Source organism: Haliotis asinina, chromosome 14, assembly GCF_037392515.1.
Source record: "Haliotis asinina isolate JCU_RB_2024 chromosome 14, JCU_Hal_asi_v2, whole genome shotgun sequence".
Taxonomy (NCBI): Eukaryota; Metazoa; Mollusca; class Gastropoda; order Lepetellida; family Haliotidae; genus Haliotis; species Haliotis asinina.
The window spans coordinates 12,702,918-12,725,525 of record NC_090293.1 but is presented as its reverse complement, the minus strand read 5'-3'; the positions used below and the strand labels follow the sequence as shown (position 1 = coordinate 12,725,525).

Below are 22,608 nucleotides of genomic sequence, written 5' to 3'. Positions count from 1 at the left end.
ATATACAGTTTGGGTACAATTTCTATCCATATCGAGAGTGTGTTTTCGGTAACTTTGTTATGATTGATTAAGTGATAGTTGTCATGGGTCATATCACGGTATTTTAGCGGTACACCTTTCAGGTAGCGTTTAGAGTTGCCTCCTTTCAGTGTGATCGAGAACGGTTCTATACTTCTCTGGAATGCTCAAGAATCAGTGTGTATGAAGGTTGGCTGTTGTGTTGACATACACACACACACACACACACACACACACACACACACACACACACACACACACACGGACTTACACTCAGAGTTATGCTGGAGTTGTGTCACCATTCGGGCTACCTACATCTGTCTGCCTTTTCGTCAACGCTTGACCTACATTCAATACCGCTCGCTTAGTAACATTAATTTTAGTGTAAGTGTTTCACTGAAAATCAAGACTTTGGGGAGTTGATAATATATTTGTGACCCAGATTTGACTCACCTGTGTTGTACTAGAAACATCTACTGTGAATCAGTGTATCTTGCAATTGCTCTTTGCTCAATACACATTATTGGATATTTTACACTTGTTATATTTTGCTGATTCATAGCAAATTTCTTACACCTTTTGTCACGGCAAACCCTTATCCGTAATTGAATTAATGTGTAACTGAACTGGTCGTGTCAACCAGTTTCACGGTGGTTAAGAGTGGTTCAGTACTGGGGACGACATTTCTGATGTCTCTGTGTTTATAAGCCCTTTTCGTCCTTCTGGCCCCATGTACAGTCGGATTCCCAGTACTCAAACTTAGGTGTAGTGTAGGGTCGTTTTGGTCAAGCCAAGTGCGACTGACTTTTCTCTCGCAGTCATAGTCACAATGGAACCGCCCCACATTTGTGTTTTCTGCTGATGAATCCGTTTGAAGTCATCATTCATTTTTCCAGGGCCTGGCCACTAAACCTGCCAATGTACCTGTGAATCGAGGGACCATGAGAAACATGGTACTCTGTACAGTGCATATAGGGCGTGATGTTCATAGACAAAAGCCTCTTCCACTTTAACTGCCGCACGTCGTTGTTCTCCCCGCTAACTATCAACTTATAGACCCTCCCTAAACTGAACCCTGTCCAAACGTTGATGAAATCCGTCTCCGTCGCTGGTGTCATTCGACCGTGGTGTTTGTCTGGCAGCTGATTCAGAATTTTCTTCCTACTGTCACCAGAAAGACTTGTCCATTTTACAGTCCCTATCTTCCTACACAGTGCACGACACCCCACAGCTTCTCGTGCTTTCCACCATATCATCTAAATACTAGTATCTAGGTTTCCCTTGACTTAATTTTGTTAACTCTTTATCCTTGCTTCCCCTTCCTGAATAATCATTCCAGTACGACCGTGATTCTCATAAAGATATATAGCTGGTCGATGCCAAGTTCCAGTGGAGTGTGTTGAAATTGCTTGAGATGTTATCTCATCAATTGTCTGCACATGGGCTTGGTCGAATACCTGGCAAGCATCATACAGATCCGTCGAACTGCAGACCAAAATCTCTCACAGCTGTGTCTGTATGGAACGTATAGTGAAAAATAGACTAACTTGATATCTTAAAACCCAAAGCCTTATAACACATATTCAGTGTAGTTCCAGGAAAAATCGTAGTACCATTTGGTACGTTTGGATCCTTTGCTGAAAATGCTACAGTAAATAAACATGCTGTGTAATTTTCTTTCATATTGAGAAAACTTATGATACGACCTGGAAGCATGGCGTTCTGGGGGAATTACTTGACTTTCACTTGTGAGGCTTTGTGCCTCCTTTTATATCACAGTTTTAAAAAAGACTGGTAATTTCAAGTCGAGTGGGTTCAACCCTGTCCGATCATTACAGTCAGTATCAGGGTGTCCCTCAAGGCAGTATTTTGTCTGTTACTTTGTTTAGCATCAAGATCGACAGTTTATCAAAGGTTTCAAATGATTCATTCGATGGATCACTTAGTGGATGATTCTGATGTTTAAGAATATGCTTGCTATTGAACGGCAGCAGTTGTATGTAACTGCTGTAAATCACATACAGACCCAGAACTATTTGCAAATGGCACTCCCATCATCACGGTCAGAGACTTTGTCTTGGACCTTTCAGAACCTCTCCTATTGACAGTACTTACGTAGAAGCAGATAAGCCTTTTCTTAGCCAACCTCGTATAAAATTATCTTTGCAATATATCACTAAACTATATTCTGGTCAGCCGAACCCTGCATATAACTGTGTCTTTCGTCCCCTCTATGAGGATTTATACAATTAGAAACCTTCTCTTCTTTCGCTTCTTGGGCTCAGAATTAAACCTTTCATTTCTGCTGACGGCATTGAGCTGGAGAATATATCTTCTTCTTTCGTCTACACCTTGGCAATTGGTAAGGCCCAAAGCTGACCTAACATGACATTTAAGATGTAAGAAACTAATGATTTACAGAATATAATCAAATATAAAGCAAATATAGCAGTTACAAATCATTATTTACAGAGGGATCCAAGGACGGTGGTACAGTAACTTGGATTCAGAACAATATCTTCTAGATTAACGAATAGCAGTTCTATTTTCACAGACAGCCGAAGCAAACGCCATACTAAAGGCTCTTAAATATATTCAAAGACAACCCAAACATAATCACTATATAATCTATTCAGACTCTCTTTCTTGCCTTCAGGCGATTAAAAACTTATTGTGTTAACATCCACTTTTAATAGAAATCATTGAACTGTATGATGATCTTGCTGCTGGCCAATACGACATCGTCTTTTGTTGGGTATCCAGCCACATAGGTATTTCTGGATTTACGATGGCCGATCCTGCTGCCACGGCAGCACTCAACAAATCTGTGACACCACTTCTTATACAGTGGTTATACAACTCTGATTAGATTTTATATCCGTGATGCGATGCAGAAGAAGTGGGACACCCAAATGGGTATAAATAGATTACATGTAATAAAACCTTACACTGGTTCTACCTGCTTGGGTTGGTAGTCCACCTTTGACGAGGTCATCATGCGACTATGTCGTATTGGCACACATACGATATACTCATGTATACCCATGGAAAGGTCAGGATCCTCCGCTTTGCATCCCTTGTGATGAAATCACAGTCAGTCATGTCTTGCTTGACTGTGTTGAATGATCCATCACAAGGGATACGTATTTTAAACCACGAACTATGAATCGTGTTAGTTATTTGATTATTGCATTCTTAAAAGGATTGGATTTGTTAAATGATATATAAATTATCTATTTATATTATTGGTAGTTTAGATTAGTCACAAAGATTGCTATCAATTTTGCTGTACCCTCAAAGTGAGTTGAGGTATTGTAAAATTGTTGTCCTCCTGTGTAGGGTACGTAAGTCCTAAAGCATTCTATGTAGTGGCAGTGGTAGTGGTAGTGGAGATGGTAGAAGGGCGGCGGCGGCGGCCGTAGTGATGGTGGAGGTGGCGGTGATGGTGGTAGTGGCAAAGACAGTGGTAGAGGCAGATGTAGTAGTAGCTGTACTGGTGTAGTAGTCGTGGTAGTGGTGGTAGTAGTAGTGGTGGTGGTGTCCGTGGTAGTTGTAGTGGTAGCTGTACTGGTAGTAGCAGCAGTAAACTGTAAACTGTTGATGCTGATGACATTACTGTAGAGGCTGTGGTGTCGGAGCTACAAATAATGACAGTGTGATCCTGTGCATAGAGCTCAGATCGCATATCAGGTGAAGTTAAGCAACGTCGTGACAGTCCTTAGATGAGTGACCCTGCAAGACAGCTTGACTCCTAAGCGTTTCAAGGTCTTCAGTCCTGTCCCACATGCGATACACGTGGTGTCACCAAGCAGGTAAGTTTGTTCAAACCTCCATCTGTTCATGAAGCAGAAAATGGGTACCTGGTTGGAGACAGTCATATGACTCTATCCTTCTAGCGCCTGACAATCAGATTATCCGAGGTAATAATAATCAGGCTTAATCAGAATCTGGGCCTAGATTCAGTCGTTAAGTTAATGTTAATGTTTGGCACTTAAGACTATCTTTGCGTTTAGAGAGCTTCGAAAATCTAGGCCCAGGTTCTGATTAAGCGCCACGAGCAATTACTTCGTGTTTGGAGACAATGCTCTATAGAAGATGACTTATTAGTGTTATTAGTGGTTGGTGGTGCTTAGGTGGTGATGCTAATGATCACTGCTTGTCGTCACCTTGGGGCAGCAAACAGTTGGACCGTCATGAATACCAATAGTTCAGAATACTAAGACACCAAAAGTAGTAGACACATGTAGCTAGCATTACAACAAGAACTTATGTTTTCATGATCTTTCCTGTAACACCACTTCTTATTCCTTATTCAGACTACAAAGCTAGCATTAGAGCTTAAATCCGTGATCTGATGCAGACGAAGTGGGACATCCAAGTAGGTATAAATAAGATACATGAAATAAAACCCTACGTTGGTTACACCTTATTCCTTACAGTGATTATAAAGCCGCCATTTGTGGGACTCCCAAGTAGGTATAAATAAACTACATGAAATAAAACCCTACATTGGTTACACCTACTTGGGTTATCAGTCCAGATTTGAGGAGGTAATCATGCGACGATGTCGTATTGGCCATACAAGATATACACATGCATACCAGTTAAAAGGTGAGGATCCTCCGTTTTAATGCCAGTTTTAATTCAAATTGGGATATTCAAGTTGTTTACTGTCCTTCGCTGACAGGTTTTATAATGTAAATGTGGTCTTTTTCATTGTTGAATGTTCTCGTCATGATATGGCTCAAACATTCCCGATGTGACGTTAAATTTTAGCTCATTCACTCACTCACTCACTTGCGTGAGTGGTGCCATCGGTTGGCAGCGTTTACCCACCTTTTCACGAACACCTGGTACCATCAATATTTCATGGTGATTCACAAACAAATATTCAACATTTAGTCCAGTCAAAAATGGATTTATCAAAAATTACGAACAAACATATATAGTTTTGGCTCTCGTCCTCATTTGTGAACATAAGCTCAACAAGAATATTCCTGGACAAGGTCACATAAACTCATGTTCAGCTATCTTCAAAATCATTTCATAAGACTTCTGCAAGTATACTCCCGCTTGAACGAACTAGACAATAAGGAGAAAGCATAGCTTGATTTGTTGAACATAATTTAACCTATATCCAGTTTCAATGGGTTAGATGAAAGAAATATCTCCACGCCGACCCGAACCCGCTCCTAGAGTCTTGAACCCGTGGTCCGGTTTTAACTTGCTACAAACTCAGCGCGATGTCTTGCAGCAATCAATGCATACTTCAAAGCATCTAACAACAGGATGTCGACCTTCTTTTTCAACACAGTTTCGTCAGTGTAACACTTGACAGGGAAGACATTATGCTTTGGCACATGGAAAAGGTACCCGGCTGACTTGACAGCTTGTTCTAAGAGTTTATTTGAGAACGCTGTCTTCAAGTCAGATTGAACAATAACATCGGCGTGTGTCATAACAACACATCGGGGAATTTCTGAAATAACAAAATGATTCTTGTTGGAATAGGTTTGTGTTTCAACTTTCTTGTTGCAAGACATGTCTCAAAAACTGTTTGAAATTGCGTTTGCCAGTTTGCTTGGGAAATCGGGATTATTGTGATCTTATACACTTTTCTGTAAACCAGTTATCCATACCAAGCATCTTAATCGACAGTCTTGGGATGCCACTATCAACTCTGGCAGGTGCACACAAGGAATTGCGACAGTGTACGACTCATAAGTCAACAATTAATCAGCTAGAATGGACGGTCTCCGGACGGTAGACATAATGGCTTGGTAGTTAGTTTCTTTTTATTGATACATGCATTTAAATGATGTGCTGTTACATCCGGAAGATTCTTACCCATATCATTTAAGGCCTCCATGATCTTTTCGAGATACTCTCTGAATGACAATTTATTGCCGAGAATTTCTGTCTTTTCTGCATTAACAACAAGGATTATCCCCAGGGGAAGATCCGTAGTTTTGAATGGCTGGACACCTCTACCACCATCACCATCTTCTTCAACCATAGAATCGTTTTGGGTCGGCATCTTAAAAAAAGCAAAAAGAAAAGATTCCACATTTTGACAATTAGATTTACATCACAAGCTTTTCGGTAGCAGCGGTATTTAAACGTTTGTTTGTTTGTGGGCTTATGCTGCATTTTGGGAATTAGAAATTGTAGAACTGACAGGGTCTCACCATGAAGTGCTGAATGAGTTGCCAGGAGCAACGGGGCACATTAAAACGTACCTCGCTTTGTGTGTACATATGTTTCACCTTCATCATTCCATGATTTACAATTTCAATAAATGGAAATGAAATGAGACTAAAAAATGTGTTGCTTAGCTTTTTGTGAGGGGTATATACCACTAAACAGCTGGTGTTAAGGCAGTGTAAGAACAATAAAACTGAAATCATTATACAGCTTACAATTTCGCCTTGTTGGAACTGTCCAGTTATAATTTTCATGATTCCATTAATTCCAGCTCCTTCTCCTTCTTCGTACAGACCTCTGGAGTCACACAGTACGAAAGGTAAGTCCTTGTCGTTACATATCAGCGTGTGTTCGTTATACTGAAGTGTAAGAAGAACAGCTATAATTAGTTGGGACTCACCTGTACCTTCACATGAGTGAGGGAGTGAGTTTAGTTTTACACCGCACCCATCAATATTCTAGCTATATGGCGGCTTCCTGTAGAAAGAAAGAAATGGGTGTGTACTTTTGATGGTGGCGATGTTTTATTTTGACATGAACAAAATATGTCTCGAACCGAAGCGAGGGAAGTACGATGCCAACCTTTGCTCTCTTCCTTTGCACATAAGAAAACTTGTCATATTCTCTATGCTGCGCAGCCCCACTTGCGCAAGTTTGCCTGTGACCAGAGGGACCTGCTCTTCCGAGAGAAGTGAGTATAGTTGTGACGAATTTTATATATAATTTGGATACGAATTGGTCATTGGAAAATACCTGTCTACTGACTTGAGACAGTCCAGCTCCAACGACAGCACCTTGACCAATTTCTCTGCCAACACACGACTTTATGCTTGAAACGAAGGAAGATTTTCCATGTCCCGCTGGGCCGAGAACCAGAAGCCGCAAAGGCTTTCGTCCGAACGCTTCCTGAACGCGCTCAGTAGGTTTCCATGACGTCACGTACTGCAATAGTTCATCGCGTGTCTGAAACAGGCAGAAATCATGACACATATTTTAGCAACGTTGATCTAGATTCCCCTGAGGACTCAGGGTTAGACTATGAAACACGCAACAGTCAGCCTACCAGACGAACGTAAAGAAAAAACTGTAATACTTATTAATAACGTTTCAGTTCCCATGACCCCTAGTATTGTGATCTACCTTCAGTTGTCTGTGATATATAGCCTGTTTTTATGTTGTACTGTCTGAATAGGGACATTAGTTGTAACTTTTCTCGCTAGTTGTATTTCTTATTGTGATATTCTAGTTGTTTTACTGTCCTTTGTCGACAGGTTTTTATCATATACATAGATTCTTTTTTTAAGGATGCTCTCGTCACGATATGGCTGCAATACTGCCGATGTGACGTTAAATATTAACTCACTCACTCACTTAACGTTTCAAGTATGCGGTCTGGCATTTAAGGTGTAAAGAGTAGTGTCACTATACAGATCTCTACCCATCATCCCCCATCTTGGCTCTCAAACAACAACCTTACGTAAGCTTACCACGAACATCACAATATCCATATGTTTGACATGGTAAATGGCAAAAATGAATGTATTGTCGAACTACATATGCACGGTTTGAATGGACCTCACAAGGGACATCAGCTACTCGTTGATTGCCTGTTTAGTATGATGACCTGTATATAGGAGCATTGCGTTTTGTGGTATCTCCCTACTCAGCAATAGTCCATGTATTGGAATGTGGTATCTTAAGAAACACGAGAACTGGCAAACCAGTGTTTGATATTGTGAGCAAATCAGAACGACATTTTGGTTCTAGATTGTATAAGTTGATGTTCTACGCTTGATCACTGCAGTGTCTGGTCCAGACTGGTTTATTTACAGTCCGCCGCCATATATATTAAATAGTGCAAATTTACTCAGCAAATACATCTATTTGCTGCTACCAAGGCATTGCAGACACCTCGACAGACAAAATATATTTACCTTTTCTGTGAAAGGTGGGTGTTCTCTCCAATCCTGCAAATAATATGCGAGTCGCTTAGTATATCTTTAATTGTGTTCTTCCATCTGCTTTTTAACGGCTAAAACATATGATTCCTAAGCGAGAAGGCTTATATTATCTCCCTTGGGTGAATCCCAATTATGATCAAGAGTTGATTTGGCCAGATGATACCTTGGTATTGCACCCCCAGCACGTGCTTATGAAGTTAACAAAAATGTTGACAGTATAATTTCGTATCAGGATTATAATTTAGTATCTGTCGTTTGATAGTACATTGGTGGTTTCAAATTCCACAGTGGTCGAGTCTGCCGTCTGCCGGATGTATCAAGTCAAAACATTGATTACGCAATAGTCTCGGTTCTTGTTGACTGGGTTCCGTCCTATTGCGCATCTCAGTGAAATTACGAGTCCAGAATGTTTAGACTAATTCATTTAACTGGATACATGGATATTAATCAACATGATTTGCTACATCTAAGCATTTGTATATTGCAATATTCAATATTACGTTCCTTCTACCCCTTACAAACAAGTCGTACAGCCACCTCTGACAATGAGAAACCTGGAAATCGTGGAAATTTCAAAAGGAGGCTCTGCCGTTAGAAACGTTTGGCGGTCTGGTACAGAACTGATATTATGTCAATTTCATTGTGCGTTACAAAAAAAAGCGTTTAAAAAGCAGGTGTAATCAGAGCTAGATGCACTGAATCACTTTACTTCCACATCTAACAGGGTCAGTCTGTGATTTCTTAGCTATGCTGCCTAAACCGCGACATAGAATATAGAAATACGGTGTTATTAAAGTTTAAAATTAAAATCCATTTGTAAATGCTATTTTCTTATGAAACAAGGAATTAGAATTCAGTATCTCTAACTCGAGAAAATTCGGATACGCTGAAAAGTAGGTCTTTGTCTGATGAGACTCATGTTTCGGTATATAAATACATAATAAACAACCCATAAATATGACATACTGGGTTGTCTCCTTTCAATCAGTGTTGTATGGCTGGCTCCTACACTGGGTTCGAATCTCGTTTCGTTCTGATTATGTTCTTAGCTTTGCAAATACCATACCATGGAATCGCTCTTTAGTGATAAATCCCACTGCGGGCTTTCCTCGCATCTAAAGTTGACAGCGTGTGATGACTGGAATCCTGCTCAAAGTGGCCACTCACTCAGACAGTGGATTATTAACGTATAGACACCTACCGGATTCCTTGAAAGCTTTGCAGATAATCGCCTTGCCATATTGACAGTCAGCTTAGTTCCCTGACCCTTTGAAAGCAGCCGTGGACGAATGAAACACCTGCCAGTAAATTGGAAGCAATAAACTGAAATATATCGAGCATAAAGTACTATCCCTTTCCAAAGAAGTACATGTACCTAAAAATAGCCTGTACCACTTAATCATAGCATTGATTCTACTGCATGTATATAATAGCGATAAAAACTGTTCCAGATCTATAAGTCGACCGTTCGAAGTCGAGATCATCCACGCGTATTAAGGTAACACTGCAAGGTAGGTAGGACAACAGGTGTTTGCGAGGTGAAAGCTTATTGATGTCATCCGTCCAAAACACGCAAACGTGTGGTACAATACTTTTAGAACTGCATCAAAGTTCATTTCAATGATGCGTGACTATCCGCATGTCTAAATTTAAACGGTTTGGATTTTTTGGTGAGGTCTTGAATATTTTTACACAACAACCACACAAGCACAAGTTTGGAAGGCAAATACTATTAGTTCATTCCCTTTGGTCAAAGTATCTTTTCCAAGGATCACAGCATCCTGTTGACAAGAACCTCATCCCTCAGTATGCTGGTAGAATGTACATTACTCTACGCTTCCTGTTTTATCCGCTAAACTGACAAGGCATTTGGTTTATTTTGCCATGGTCACGTATGCAAGGGGTACCCAAACGGATAAAGCGCCCGCTCGCCACGTCGAAGATCCGAGTTCGACTTCCCTCATGGGCACAATGTGTAAAGCCCATTTCTGGAGACCTCCATTGTGATATTGCTGGAACATTTCAAAATTCGGCATAAAACTGGTCTCACTCGCAGATACGATGTTGTCAGTAGAACCAGGCTATTCATTGACACACTGCCTAGAGATTATATAACACAGCTTATGATACCTCTCTCTCAACACAATTGTAATAAAATCTAAAACAAAGGCACAATTACCTTCAGACGGATGTAGACGTGTGTGATATGTTTACTGTTTGTACATGGTTATAATGTGAAGATAACGTATCTGTAATGCGACCTATTTGTGATAATGATAACTTGTCTACTTTCGTTTTCGACCCTGGCACTACATGATATTCACCATGGGTAGTTTTGTGTACAAAATAATGTATCCACATACCTTTAACCTTATAATCAACCCTGACACACCTTTAACGGAAGGTACCAAATTCAGGGAACCAAACGGTAGAAAAGACGCACGCAGAGACATACATAGGGACACAAGCGCACATACACTTGCAAGCATGTGTCAATCGATTCAGCGAACCTTATCACCCGATTGCCTCGCACGACAACTATGGTTCACGGAAGGTCAGTATTCTAACCCGGACGTTCATGGGACCCATGATAACACTTACTGTAACCAAAAATGGATGAAAATAAAACACAATCTCTCCTGTAATACCTTTCGACCAGTTAGCTAGGAGCGGTTTAGTTTCACCACTTTTAGCAATGAAATGCAATGCTTCACGCATTGTAGGGAACTGTACCGGGTTCATGTATGTATACATAAAAATACAGATCAAGCAGGCAAACTTTGCTGCAGGATAAAAGGCCATTACACGCAAGAAGAATTAGTAAGTGTGCCGTATTGTACGTTATGGCTTAGCAACTTTCCATAGCTGGGGACGCCAGAAATGAGTCCCACACATTGTAATCATTAGGAAATCCAAACCAGGGTCATCGTCGTGACGACAACAGCGATCACTGTATAGATATTGCTAGTGTTACTTAAAGTTTACAACATCTTTGCTTGTGAAATCTCTCGGGATCTGAAAATGGGAACTTGTAAAGTCTGCTGTACATCTGACAATAATGGCTGACAAGTAGTTATTCTAAGTAGTTAATGTAATGTTGCTGTCTCTTTAAGAGTGCAGCAACCAACCAATCACTAGATGTCTGATCTAAATTCAAGTCATATACTTTTTAATCGACGTTATGGGGATCTAACCAAATACTTCCAATTACCTGCGAATCGATACATACAACAATATGTTGACAGAGTAAGAAATACGCAGGGACCAAACCTTTGCTTCGACACAGCCGTACGTTTGTCACAACGGCGTTCTTTTGTATATACAACCGGCATTATTTGGCTGGTTGATTGGTTGTTTAACACCGCAGTCAGCAATATTCCAGCTATATGGCGGCGACCTGTAAGCAATCATGTTTGGACCGGAGAATGCAATGATCAATACCATGAACAGCGATCTACGTATTGGAATAGGGTGACGCTTCAGCCAAGTGACCACATGATCAGTGGGTTAGAGTTGGTCTTCAACGGATTTTTACGATCCCGTCATGATTTGGAATGCTGGTAAGTTTGTCGGTAAACACTGAACCAAACGAAGACAATCTGCAAACAATACTAAACTGTAAGTTCAGTTGATAACGGACGAACAGTTGGAGATGGGGTGATGACTGAGTATAATGCGTATATTAGGGTCATAAAGAATTGCAACCCAAGATCCCTTCGAGTTTGTTATAACGGCTGTACAGTTTAAGTCGAAGTGAATTTTTATTCAAATTAACAAAGCTTAACACGACAAATGAGGTACTGAATGTGTGTAGAGTCTGGCTTGTTACAGTTATCTGTCAAATAAAAGTCACATGCCTTAAACACGTTAAATTTGTCAATACAAGTATAAAATGGAATTCAGGGCATCAAGCAACAATATGTCCGTCTTCTGCTCAAGCTTGGTCTGGTCAGTATAGCATTTCACAGGGAATGAAACATGAACATGAAACAACGCCTCTCCCAGTGATAATGCACCTCGCACAGAGCTGGGCCAGAAATGTGTTGGTATGTCAGGTGTCAGAGCGTCAACATGTGTCATAACCACACTTCTTGGAATATCTGAAACATAGTGAGTGGGTGGGTGAGTTTAGTTTTACGCCGCACTCAGGAAACTGCAGCATAGACGACAATCGATATTCTACAGCCGAAAACAATGCTTGTAACTTGATTAACAAAGGAAAGCCCGAAGTAAGTTTGTTTGTTTTGTTTTACTTCTAATGAGCTCCCCAGATGATTTTTAGTACGGTTTTACGCTGCTTTTAGCAATATTCCATAACATCACGGCTTATCATTGGCTTCACACATGCAGGGAATCGAAACCAAGTCTTCAGCGTGATGGGCGAACACTATAATCAGTAGGCTACCCACACCCTCCCTGAGATCTAGGGAGAGACCCTCCCTGAGATCTAGGGAGAGACCCTCCCTGAGAGACGTGCGTTGACAACCTTTCGAACGAATAGACGGACGGATCGGGAATCGTACTCATGAGGCCGATGGGTTAGTGGTTAACCACCGCCAGTGGCAAGGTGCTGGTTCCACTCCCAAATGTGGGGAGCCCATTTCTTAGGTTTTCCTCCTTGATATTTCTGCAGCATTGTTGAATTTCCGGCTTACAACTCAACGTAACAAATTCCTGTGCATCACGTTATTATTTCAAAAGCTGTTTCCTGTGTGATACATACTGTTGCATACTGTTGGAATGGGGCAAGGTTGTACACAGGATGAAGTGATAACGTACTGTGATGTATTACTGGAGCCTAACAGTGCAGTGGTAAGGCGTCTGCCTATCACACTGAAGACCTAGGATCGGGTCCCGTGGTGTGCACATTGTATACCAAGAAAGGATACTCAGATCCACATTGTCTCAGTTCACCCATCTGTTAAGTGGGTACCCGTGAGGTTGTGCTGGCACTGTGAATGTATAGTTCATTGTGACTAACAGGTACCATGGCTGTACGATAGTGCCCTATGACCGGGGATGGTAACGTATGTACCGCCGTGAGAGGCAATGTGCCTACACATGAGCGTCATTTAAGAGGACTGTTATTGTTACTATTACTATTACTATTACTATTACTATTACTATTACTATTACTGTCACTATCACTATTAACTTACGATTCTGCTGGAGAAGGTTATTGATCTTATCATACTGAGCCACACGGTCGCTTTGCGTCAGTTCGGTGATGTTCTGAGCATCGAACACAAAGACAGCTCCTAACATTGTGTCAGGGCAGACCTCCTCTGTCAACACTGAGATTGTGTGCGTAGACACCTGAAACAAACTCATAGTTACAAAATATAATGTGGCAGAGTACATATTACTAAAACAAGTTGATGTTTAACAATACTTTGAATATTTATACACGTTTGGCATGCAACGTTATTTCAACTGTAAATATGTAAGACAAACCAGTGGTTGATATCATGATCAACGTGTTGTCGAGGCACTGTTGTCAACAATCGTGGACCTTAGTCAACTATACTTATTCTCCTGTTTCAATGGGGAGCATTGTATGCTGGTTGTATATTCTGACGTGATATTCACCGGTACTGCATTTTACTAAGCTCACAATCTATCGTTATTTATAATTACTACACGTGAATCTGTACCCGTTAAAATCGGGTCAAGATGTGATTGTCATACCTCCTGGAGCCTATGTGTCTCAGGGAGTTGAGAGTAGTGTATATATTACAGTCAGATCGAGTCAATTCGCGTCATGTTGTGTAAGAACAATCAATATACTTAAGTCATTTCATGAATTTTCATTTAATAACTTAATCCACAAGAGCGGATCACAATTCCAATATAACTTATTGTCACTAACCCTTGAAACTACTGTGGCAGCGACTGCTGCACTTCAGCTGGGCTTTGAAACATTTACACATGTTTGTTTGGCACTTGCTGTGTAAAGAACAGCCAAACCTCACAAACCATTAGAGGTGTGACGATACCGAAAATTTACGATACGATATGTATCACGATGTCTTGGAACGATACTAAACGATTCGATTCACATCACGATGTGATGCCTTTAGTTTTTTTCCGTATTGATATATCAAGTAACAGTGTAAATTTTGACATAATTGTCAATTTCTAATGGAAATTAACAATTTCAAAGTCAACGATACGTACCACAATACCAAAAGTATCGATATATGTATCGCCCGATAAAGTATCACTATTATCGATACTACGATATATCGTTACAGCCTTACAAACCATTGTACACCATTTGGACATAAAATGAACTTTTAAGAGATGACTGAAGCATATTGGTTGTTGTTACACTAAATGACGCGAAATAGCTCACAATCTTAGTCACTTCACGAAATATTTAGCCATTTAACAAAATGACTGATTTCACAAATATGTGCCGCAACCACTGTCCGCAGTAATCACACCATGGCCTGCTGTTGGAATATCCAGTGTGCACAGTACAAATGGTGTACATTGTCTGCCGTATCATAAATTATATTATGACATTTTAAAATCTTACATTTTCTGTAAGCGGTATCTGTGCTTCAATAGTCTTTACAACTTGATCGTACACGCTACCGTCTTCTGATATTTCATGACACTCGAGCATAGTTATTGGCAACGTTTTCCCCTTATGTGTCAGCGTTTTCTCATGACACTGTGGACAACAACATGTCTACCTTTTAGACAATTTGCACATGAACATGAATCATTCAAACGTACGAAACACTGTTGAAACATTAGGAAATGGATCTAAGAACAATGAAACGGATCTTCAGTTTCTTGGATTCTGTTTGATTTGGACCTGGACGTTTCAGTTCTCTCTGCCGTGTAATATTTCCTTAACACAAGTCACACTCCATCCATATGTTGAAATTTAATGTTGACGGTGTTTTGATGGTTCGTTTACGTATGGAACAAGAACAGGATGAGCAAATTATTCGACTCACCAAGCCTTGCACATCGGTTTCTTATATTTTCAAGCCATGGAGCTAATAATAATAGAGCTAAGCTAATAAAACCATAATTGTCTATATTATATGTACCGATAAGAGTAAAACAAAAAATTTTATCCTATATAAACCCAAGTGTAATGACATGTAATTAGCATGGTGTATTGAATGAGTAGAAACGATATTCACAAACGTTATTCACAGCTGTTACAGCAAGATGCCGTCCTCTGTAACAATGTTTTTTTGTTTTTTTTATTGTCTTTTGTTTTTGCTGTTATTGTTGTGTTGTTTTGATGTTGGTGTTTACTTTTTATTTTTTTATTATCAACATTCTTTTTTTGGAGGTAGGGGGGCAAAACTGAAGTCAGAATATACTCAGTCCCAAAAGAGACACGAATCCCGTCAAACTATGATACAGCGGTAAGAACGACTGATATTTTCTGGTGCAAACGTAAAACGAAAACAACAAGACTCCTTATCCTGAACACACAAATGATTTTGTTCATAACCAGAAGTGCTTTGTTCCTGTCATATAGACGTAGTTAAATTTCGTCATTTTGCTAACGTCACCTACCTGGGAATTGGCATTTCAGCGTCGACTGTGGTCTCCAAAAGCAGTAATTTCGGCATTATGAAAACATACAACTGACGAGAATGTCTACTTGAGCATCGCAAGTAACACAATTTCTTCTTGGTATATGTATAATATGTATGTCAGGCTCTCACTTCATGTAAATTTGAACGTTCCTAATATTCGCGTTTCTTTCGGAACTGAGTATATTCACTGAACAACCTATACCCAAACCGGTATTAAGTACTGGCATGTTTCCATTGCAAAATACAATTGAAATATTCACTCAGTGATACATTATATCTTATCGTTAATATCATTCACATATAATACATGTATAACTTCTATTACTCGCCTGTCCGTCCACACCATGTGGAATTATTTTCCCTTGAAATATAGACTCCAGACTTCGAATGAAGGCAGACTTGCCACTACGTTCTGGCCCGATGACGAGAATCTTCATTGATAGCGTTTTGGTATTGTCCTTGTTTCGTGGCCATGCCAATACTCGCTTGAAAAGTTCACTCCTCGTCTGAAACAGCATCAGTGGTGAATATATATTTCAGGTCTGGATAGAGTACTGTCATATGACACGTGAGTGAGTGAATTTAGTTGTACGCCGTTCTCAGCAATATTCCAGCTATGTGGTGGTTGTCTGTAAATAATCGAGTCTGGATCAGACAATCCAGTGACCAACAACATGAGCATCGATCTGCGGACATTGGGACAAGCATAAGTCCTACTTAATATCTCCTACGTAGGAGACAATCCAGGGATCAACGGCATTTGGGCCGTTGGGAACCGATGACATGTGTCAAGCAAGTCAGCGAGCCTGACCACTCGATCCCGTTAGTCGCTTCTCACGACAAGTACGGTGCTATGTGTAGATGTACTCTCAACACTGACTCCTCACTGACAGTCAATGTGGAGGATTTGTGACTGGAAGATATTTTGTTCCGACATCTGGAAGATCCAAAATGGAACTGATCCTATTAGCCAAATCTCGCTGTAAAATGCGACTGGTATTGTCAGAGTCCAACTCTCTGACCTGTTGGATTTTGTCAAAAAGAAGACTCGTACACAATTCCATGCAAGTCACGCCAAGTACCTTGGACAACATAGCCTTTCCAATGACGGGTCGCTTACATATATCAAACAAATTACTGGCATAAAAACAAAACTAAAAAAATCACAAAACAAAAATCTAGGCAAAATAAATAAAACACATATGTTCAAAGTTGAAGTTGATATGGATGGTGAAAAGAAACATTCTAACAATAACATTCATATATGTGAGTATATTTCAACCAAATTACCTTTTTATTAAAACGGTCAGCCAACGTCTTTTTCCCACCAAATCTCATAGCCTGCAGTCAAAATAACATTTGCGTCACTGATGTTTTGGTATGGAGGAGGGTTGGTATGCCAAATGGATAAACTACTCTGCGTTAAATGTTCTAGTTCATCAACCCAGTTGTGTATACTTGTAATATGTTCTCGTGTGACTCGTTAAAGGCTCTAGTTCATCAACCCATGGGCCAGTTGTGTATACATGTAATATGGTCTCGTGTGACTCGTTAAAGGCTCTAGTTCATCAACCCAGTTGTGTATACATGTAATATGGTCTCGTGTGACTCGTCATCTGGATATTTATATATTTATTCTGGATCATTGGATGCCAGTCTAAACGGCATATCGTATTTGCAATTTCAACAATTTCAGTTAACATATTATCAGAGGTGTTTCCACCTGTCTGACTTGTCATCAGCCATTATTTCACTGAAAACTGGTATGTTGTAAACGTTGTTCCATTTCTTATATGATTAGTTCATAACGTGAATCTAAACTCATATTAATGTACATATTAAAAGGTAGCATGATACATACTGAAAATATTTGCATACGTACTCGAGGGCAAAAGCAGGGGCAACAGCATAAATATGCAAATGTCTGCAAAGAACATAATTAAGCATATTTCAGCGAATGTGTAAACATCTTCAGGAATATTTTGTGAAAGAAATGTTTCAAACTTGATTTTTAAAGACATATTATCAGCGTATACACTACTTTTACAAAGCCGTAATGCCAGCAAATATATCTGATAAACAGTAAGAGGTTGATGTATGTAAATGTTCATGAGATATTGAAATAATCTATACATTACCACCAGCAGACACATGCCACACTGAAAAATAAATAAATAACTTTGTATCAAGGACAAGCATTCAAATCAGTTTTGTTTAGTAGGCTGCAGCTTAAACTTAGGGTTTCTGATGTCTCATGCAGTTGCTTTATATATAGAGGTCCTTGATTACTACAATTGGGTATTTTCTCTCCTTTTACTCGTCACGAAAGGTTCAATCTTCTTCTTGAGGCAAGGGTTCAAATTCCCCAGATCTGCATGTATAGGTTTCCGTTGTTCAGCTGTAGAAACAGTGAGTGGGTGAGTTGATGTTCCAGCATTTAGACCCATGCGGGGATCGAACCTAGAATTGTAGCGTGACAAGCGAACGCTTTAACCATTTGCCTACCCTACCGCCCAAATATTGCTATGAAATGGCGTAAATCTACACTTAATCACCCATTCCTTTGTTTAATGAGTGAGTGAGTTTAGTTTTACGCCGCACTGAGCATCATTCCAGATATATTCCGGCGGTCTGTAAATAATCGAGTCTGGACCAGACTATCCAGTGATCGACAACACGAGCGTCGATCTGCGCAACTGGGAACCGATGACATGTGTCAACCTAGTCAGCGAGCCTGACCACCCGATCCTGTTAGTCGCCTCTTTCGACAAGCATAGTTGCCTTTTATGGCATGCATGGGTTGCTGAAGGCATATTCTACCACGGGACCTTCACGGGTCTTTTTTAATGATAAATACACTCAGATGAATTCGCCAGCAGGTCTTCGTTCGTCCGTTTTATAATACATAAACGAGCACCCAATCAAATTACTCAATAACGAGAAGGACGGAGCTACCGATAACACTTCCACAACGAGGTGAGACGAATATACCACAGTTGTGTATATATAATAATCATTATACACCCTTGGTTATCGAGGATGGACAGAAAACCATATACGATTTAAATGTGTCAATATATCTAATTAATAATAATGTAATTAATTAAAAGAATACATTTTAGCAAATACATTACCCAATTCAGCGGATTCATATCATCTGAACGGCAAATACCGGGAGGATTATAAGAAGTTTCCAAATACTTTCGTGACTGGCAAAAATATGACAGTCGTTACCTGCATCTGGGAACAGAATGTTCACTGTAGAATGCAATCATTTACAGTTTTGAAAAACCAGCACAAACCACCCGCGGCATTTTTTAGATTTACTTGAGCGTAAATCGATGCAATCATAGGATTGTCTGGTTATTACTCGATTATTTACTGACTACAGCCATATAGCTGGAATATTGCGGTATTTAACACAAAGGAACACAGCAGGGAAGGAGGATTTAGAACTGGAGGGTAATCTATAAAGCCACGCCTGTAACTGTTCCTTGGCCGGTGTGAGACTCAGGTCACTGACCTTTACAATCAGGTAAAACAGTCTCTCCCATTATAGTGTCATGTGATAGATATACTAGTAATACTAGTCATACTAGTAAACCCTTGGACCTTACGTGTTGGACGAGAAGATATCACGGTAGGAGATACACAACGAGTTCAGGGCATCGTCAACACATTAATTCCAAATGCACTTGTACGACGATCTATATATTACTTATCACATATACATGTGATACTTTGCCTACTGCATCACTGTCCTTAGAGGACAGTGTCAGTTAGGGCTGGATATCTATATAGGATCATATAGATCGGTAATCGTTAACTAAATATCGATCGATTATTGATAAATATCTCAGACGTAGCTTGGAGGAAAAATGAAAAAGAATGTCTGAAAGAAATAAATATATTTGACATTACCAGACACTGGAGAAATGATCGGCATAGATTATATACAAAATATCTTACTGGACGTAATATACAGGCTGACCATGAAAATAGTCCGAAATTTGTCTCTGAGAAAATTAGTAACTTTTGTCCATCACGACAGTAATGTATGATACCGATAACACAATTTTCATAACGATAACCATTAATGATTTTCCCTGTAGACCATATTTCCGATTATCGATCATTTTAGCCGGCTTTATATTCAATGTGCTTCATCGACATAACGATGTTCAGTGTCGACAAGTGCGATTGGGTAGCCAAGTGGTTAAAGCGTTCGCTCGTCACGCCGACGACCCGGGTTCCATTCCTCACGTGTACGATCTGTGAAGCCCATTTATGGCGTCCCCTACAGTGATAACACATTTTCGCTTCTTGGGTTACTGAAGAGCAATATTCTAATCCGGACCTTCACGAGTCTCCTTGTTTTAAATATTCACACGCATGTAACGTTATTTTAGCATCATGTTTTCATAGCACGTTGATGTACAGCATAAACATATTCCTATCAGCATGTAACATCGCGTTTACAGGCATCTCTCCTGTAACAGATTACCTTGATGATTCTAATAGTGACATGACTCCGATATAGCGCTGATGGCGTTGATCGTTGACCTATGCAGCGGTTGTCTGGCGAGGCCCCGTTATACAAAAGGAATAAATGTCGTTTGCCTGTTGTTCAATATCACAGTCAAAATATTCTATCTATATTTTGGAGGACTGCATTTAATCGAGTCCTGACAGACAAACCAGTGATCAAAAGCATGAGCATCGATTGGGACACGATGACGTATCAACCAAGTCAGCCAGTCTGGGTACCTCATTCTGGACTTATGATGACGGGGTTCCGGTCAGTTTGCAAATCGATCTTTGCACTAAGATTGCACTTATCAGACAGACAGACAGACAGACAGACAGTTCTTATTCAGTAGCTGAGGCCCAATAACTTAGAGTACAATTCGATTTAGTCAATAACAACTATAAGTCACGTGACATGGAATTATGGTTCTAATTGTAATTTATTGATGGACATCAAATGTTTTATCAGCATTGTTAGAATTAAGTACATTGTATATCATTTGTGGGGCATCACTGGGTTATTTTAGGTTCTTCTTACAGCACGCAGAGAAAGCGTCACAGACTAGTAAAAAGTGACGTTCAACTTCAGGTGTACCGGAAGAACTATAACATAAATAAATACATAATAAATAATCCAGTGTAATATTTTCTTTTCTAAAACGTTGTAATTTTAAGGCATGTAGAGAGATTCCTTTATTCTTTGTTTAAATGTTGAAAAAAAGCATTTTTATATCACCAACATATTGCTTAAGCCATACATAAGTAAACCTAACGCTATACACAGACGTACGGCACACTATGCATACGATTGCCCTGTGGGACGGGCCCAGTCGACAAAATGCGCTGTAGTGTTTCCGTTACAGGCCTGGCTGAACCACGTATTAGACAATTCGTCTAAAGGCCCGTGATTTACTACATATTTTCTCGAACATAGATACGGCATTATAACAGCAAATAAAACCTTTACCGTCCCGAGGCATGATTGGCATTCGTCCCAGCATGGCATCTGTAACGAAACCAATTTGAAAGTACAAATCTGCATCTTCATGAAACGAAGATGTAATAGGCTAGCTGTGACAATTTAACCTATTTCAGCAACAGTGAGACAAATGTGCTCCAGCACTACTGTTCATGCAGTACCTTATATGCTATGAAGAGCATTGTAATATTCCTAAATATTATCCTACCTTGAAGGCGCCTGACTGTCTTATCCGACGCTGAACATTGCCTCTCCTACCATGGACTTGACATAAGATTGGGCGCACTCGCCTATGGGATATTGCTAACAGGAAATATGCTACGAGCCTGACGGAAATAATAGGTTTCGACTGCCCTAGACTAGCCCCTGTCGTTAAGAGGTATCGTGGTGACTGTTATTTACAAACGTATTCTGTCACATACCATCCTTCTCGACTTGTGGTCTCTTCATAGCTTTTCATAAAGCTCTGGCAGCATTGTCGCCCATGTTGCGACGCGTTGATGTTTTGCTGCCAGAATATTATGACGTCATAATTGTTTTTGCTCAATAGAAACTATCATCCCAAGGGTCGCTCCCGTCTGCCATCACATGACACTTCCAATGATCGTTACATACTACCCGTGAATACCCGGGGTAGATTAGGTCTCCAGCAAACCATGCCTGCCACAAACGACGACCATGCTTGTCGTAAGAGGCGACTAACGGGATCGGGTGGTCAGACTCTCTTACTATGTTGACACAAGTTTCGAATTGCGCAGATCGGTGCTCATGATGCTGATCACTCGATTGACTGGTTCAGACTCGATTATTTGCAGATGCCGCCACATAGCTGGAATATTTCTGAGAGAGGGGTAAAACTGAACTCACTCACTCACTCGGACACGCAGGTTGCGGTAAAAAATTATAGTGGTTTTGACACATGGTTTTCAAACACATAGGAGTTCATGTACAGTTCGACTGAACACATCAGTATCTTAAATTTAAAAAAAAAAAGAATTCAGATCCCCGAAACGCTTGAGATCACATCCACATTCTGATTTGTTTGTATTTATGCACACAACTGTCACAGTTGACCCTAGTTAATCAACTTAGTTCCGTTTCCGTGTATTTTGTAATGCCACGAATTTTGTGTGTGCAAGAATGCACTCTGAACATAACATTTATTTACATAAGGACATTTATAACCTGCTTTTGTCAGTAAATACTGTTGTTTAGTAAAGCGGAACAGCTGGTGCTGTTACTGTCGGTATGTGTCTTTTTTTAATATTTATATATTCTTTCCACAAATAAAATGAAAACCACAATATGTGTGTTATGGAAATGTTTTAAATGCACAAAATGTAGACGC

At 40.0% G+C, this 22,608-nt stretch overlaps 1 protein-coding gene across 1 annotated transcript; it reads right to left on the bottom strand.

The window, feature by feature from the left end:
* Positions 1-4,922: 4,922 nt before the first annotated feature.
* LOC137260642 (uncharacterized) lies at positions 4,923-21,534 on the bottom strand. Its single transcript, XM_067798245.1, has 15 exons — positions 21,469-21,534; positions 21,243-21,287; positions 17,893-17,913; positions 17,637-17,678; positions 17,045-17,095; positions 16,084-16,260; positions 14,725-14,862; positions 13,343-13,499; positions 12,067-12,283; positions 9,385-9,481; positions 8,157-8,189; positions 6,976-7,185; positions 6,438-6,581; positions 5,866-6,055; positions 4,923-5,497 (listed from the first exon to the last, which is right to left on the bottom strand). The coding sequence occupies exons 2-15, from the start codon at positions 21,285-21,287 to the stop codon at positions 5,238-5,240; spliced, it is 1,782 nt and encodes a 593-aa protein (XP_067654346.1). The 5' UTR covers positions 21,469-21,534; the 3' UTR covers positions 4,923-5,237.
* Positions 21,535-22,608: the final 1,074 nt, after the last annotated feature.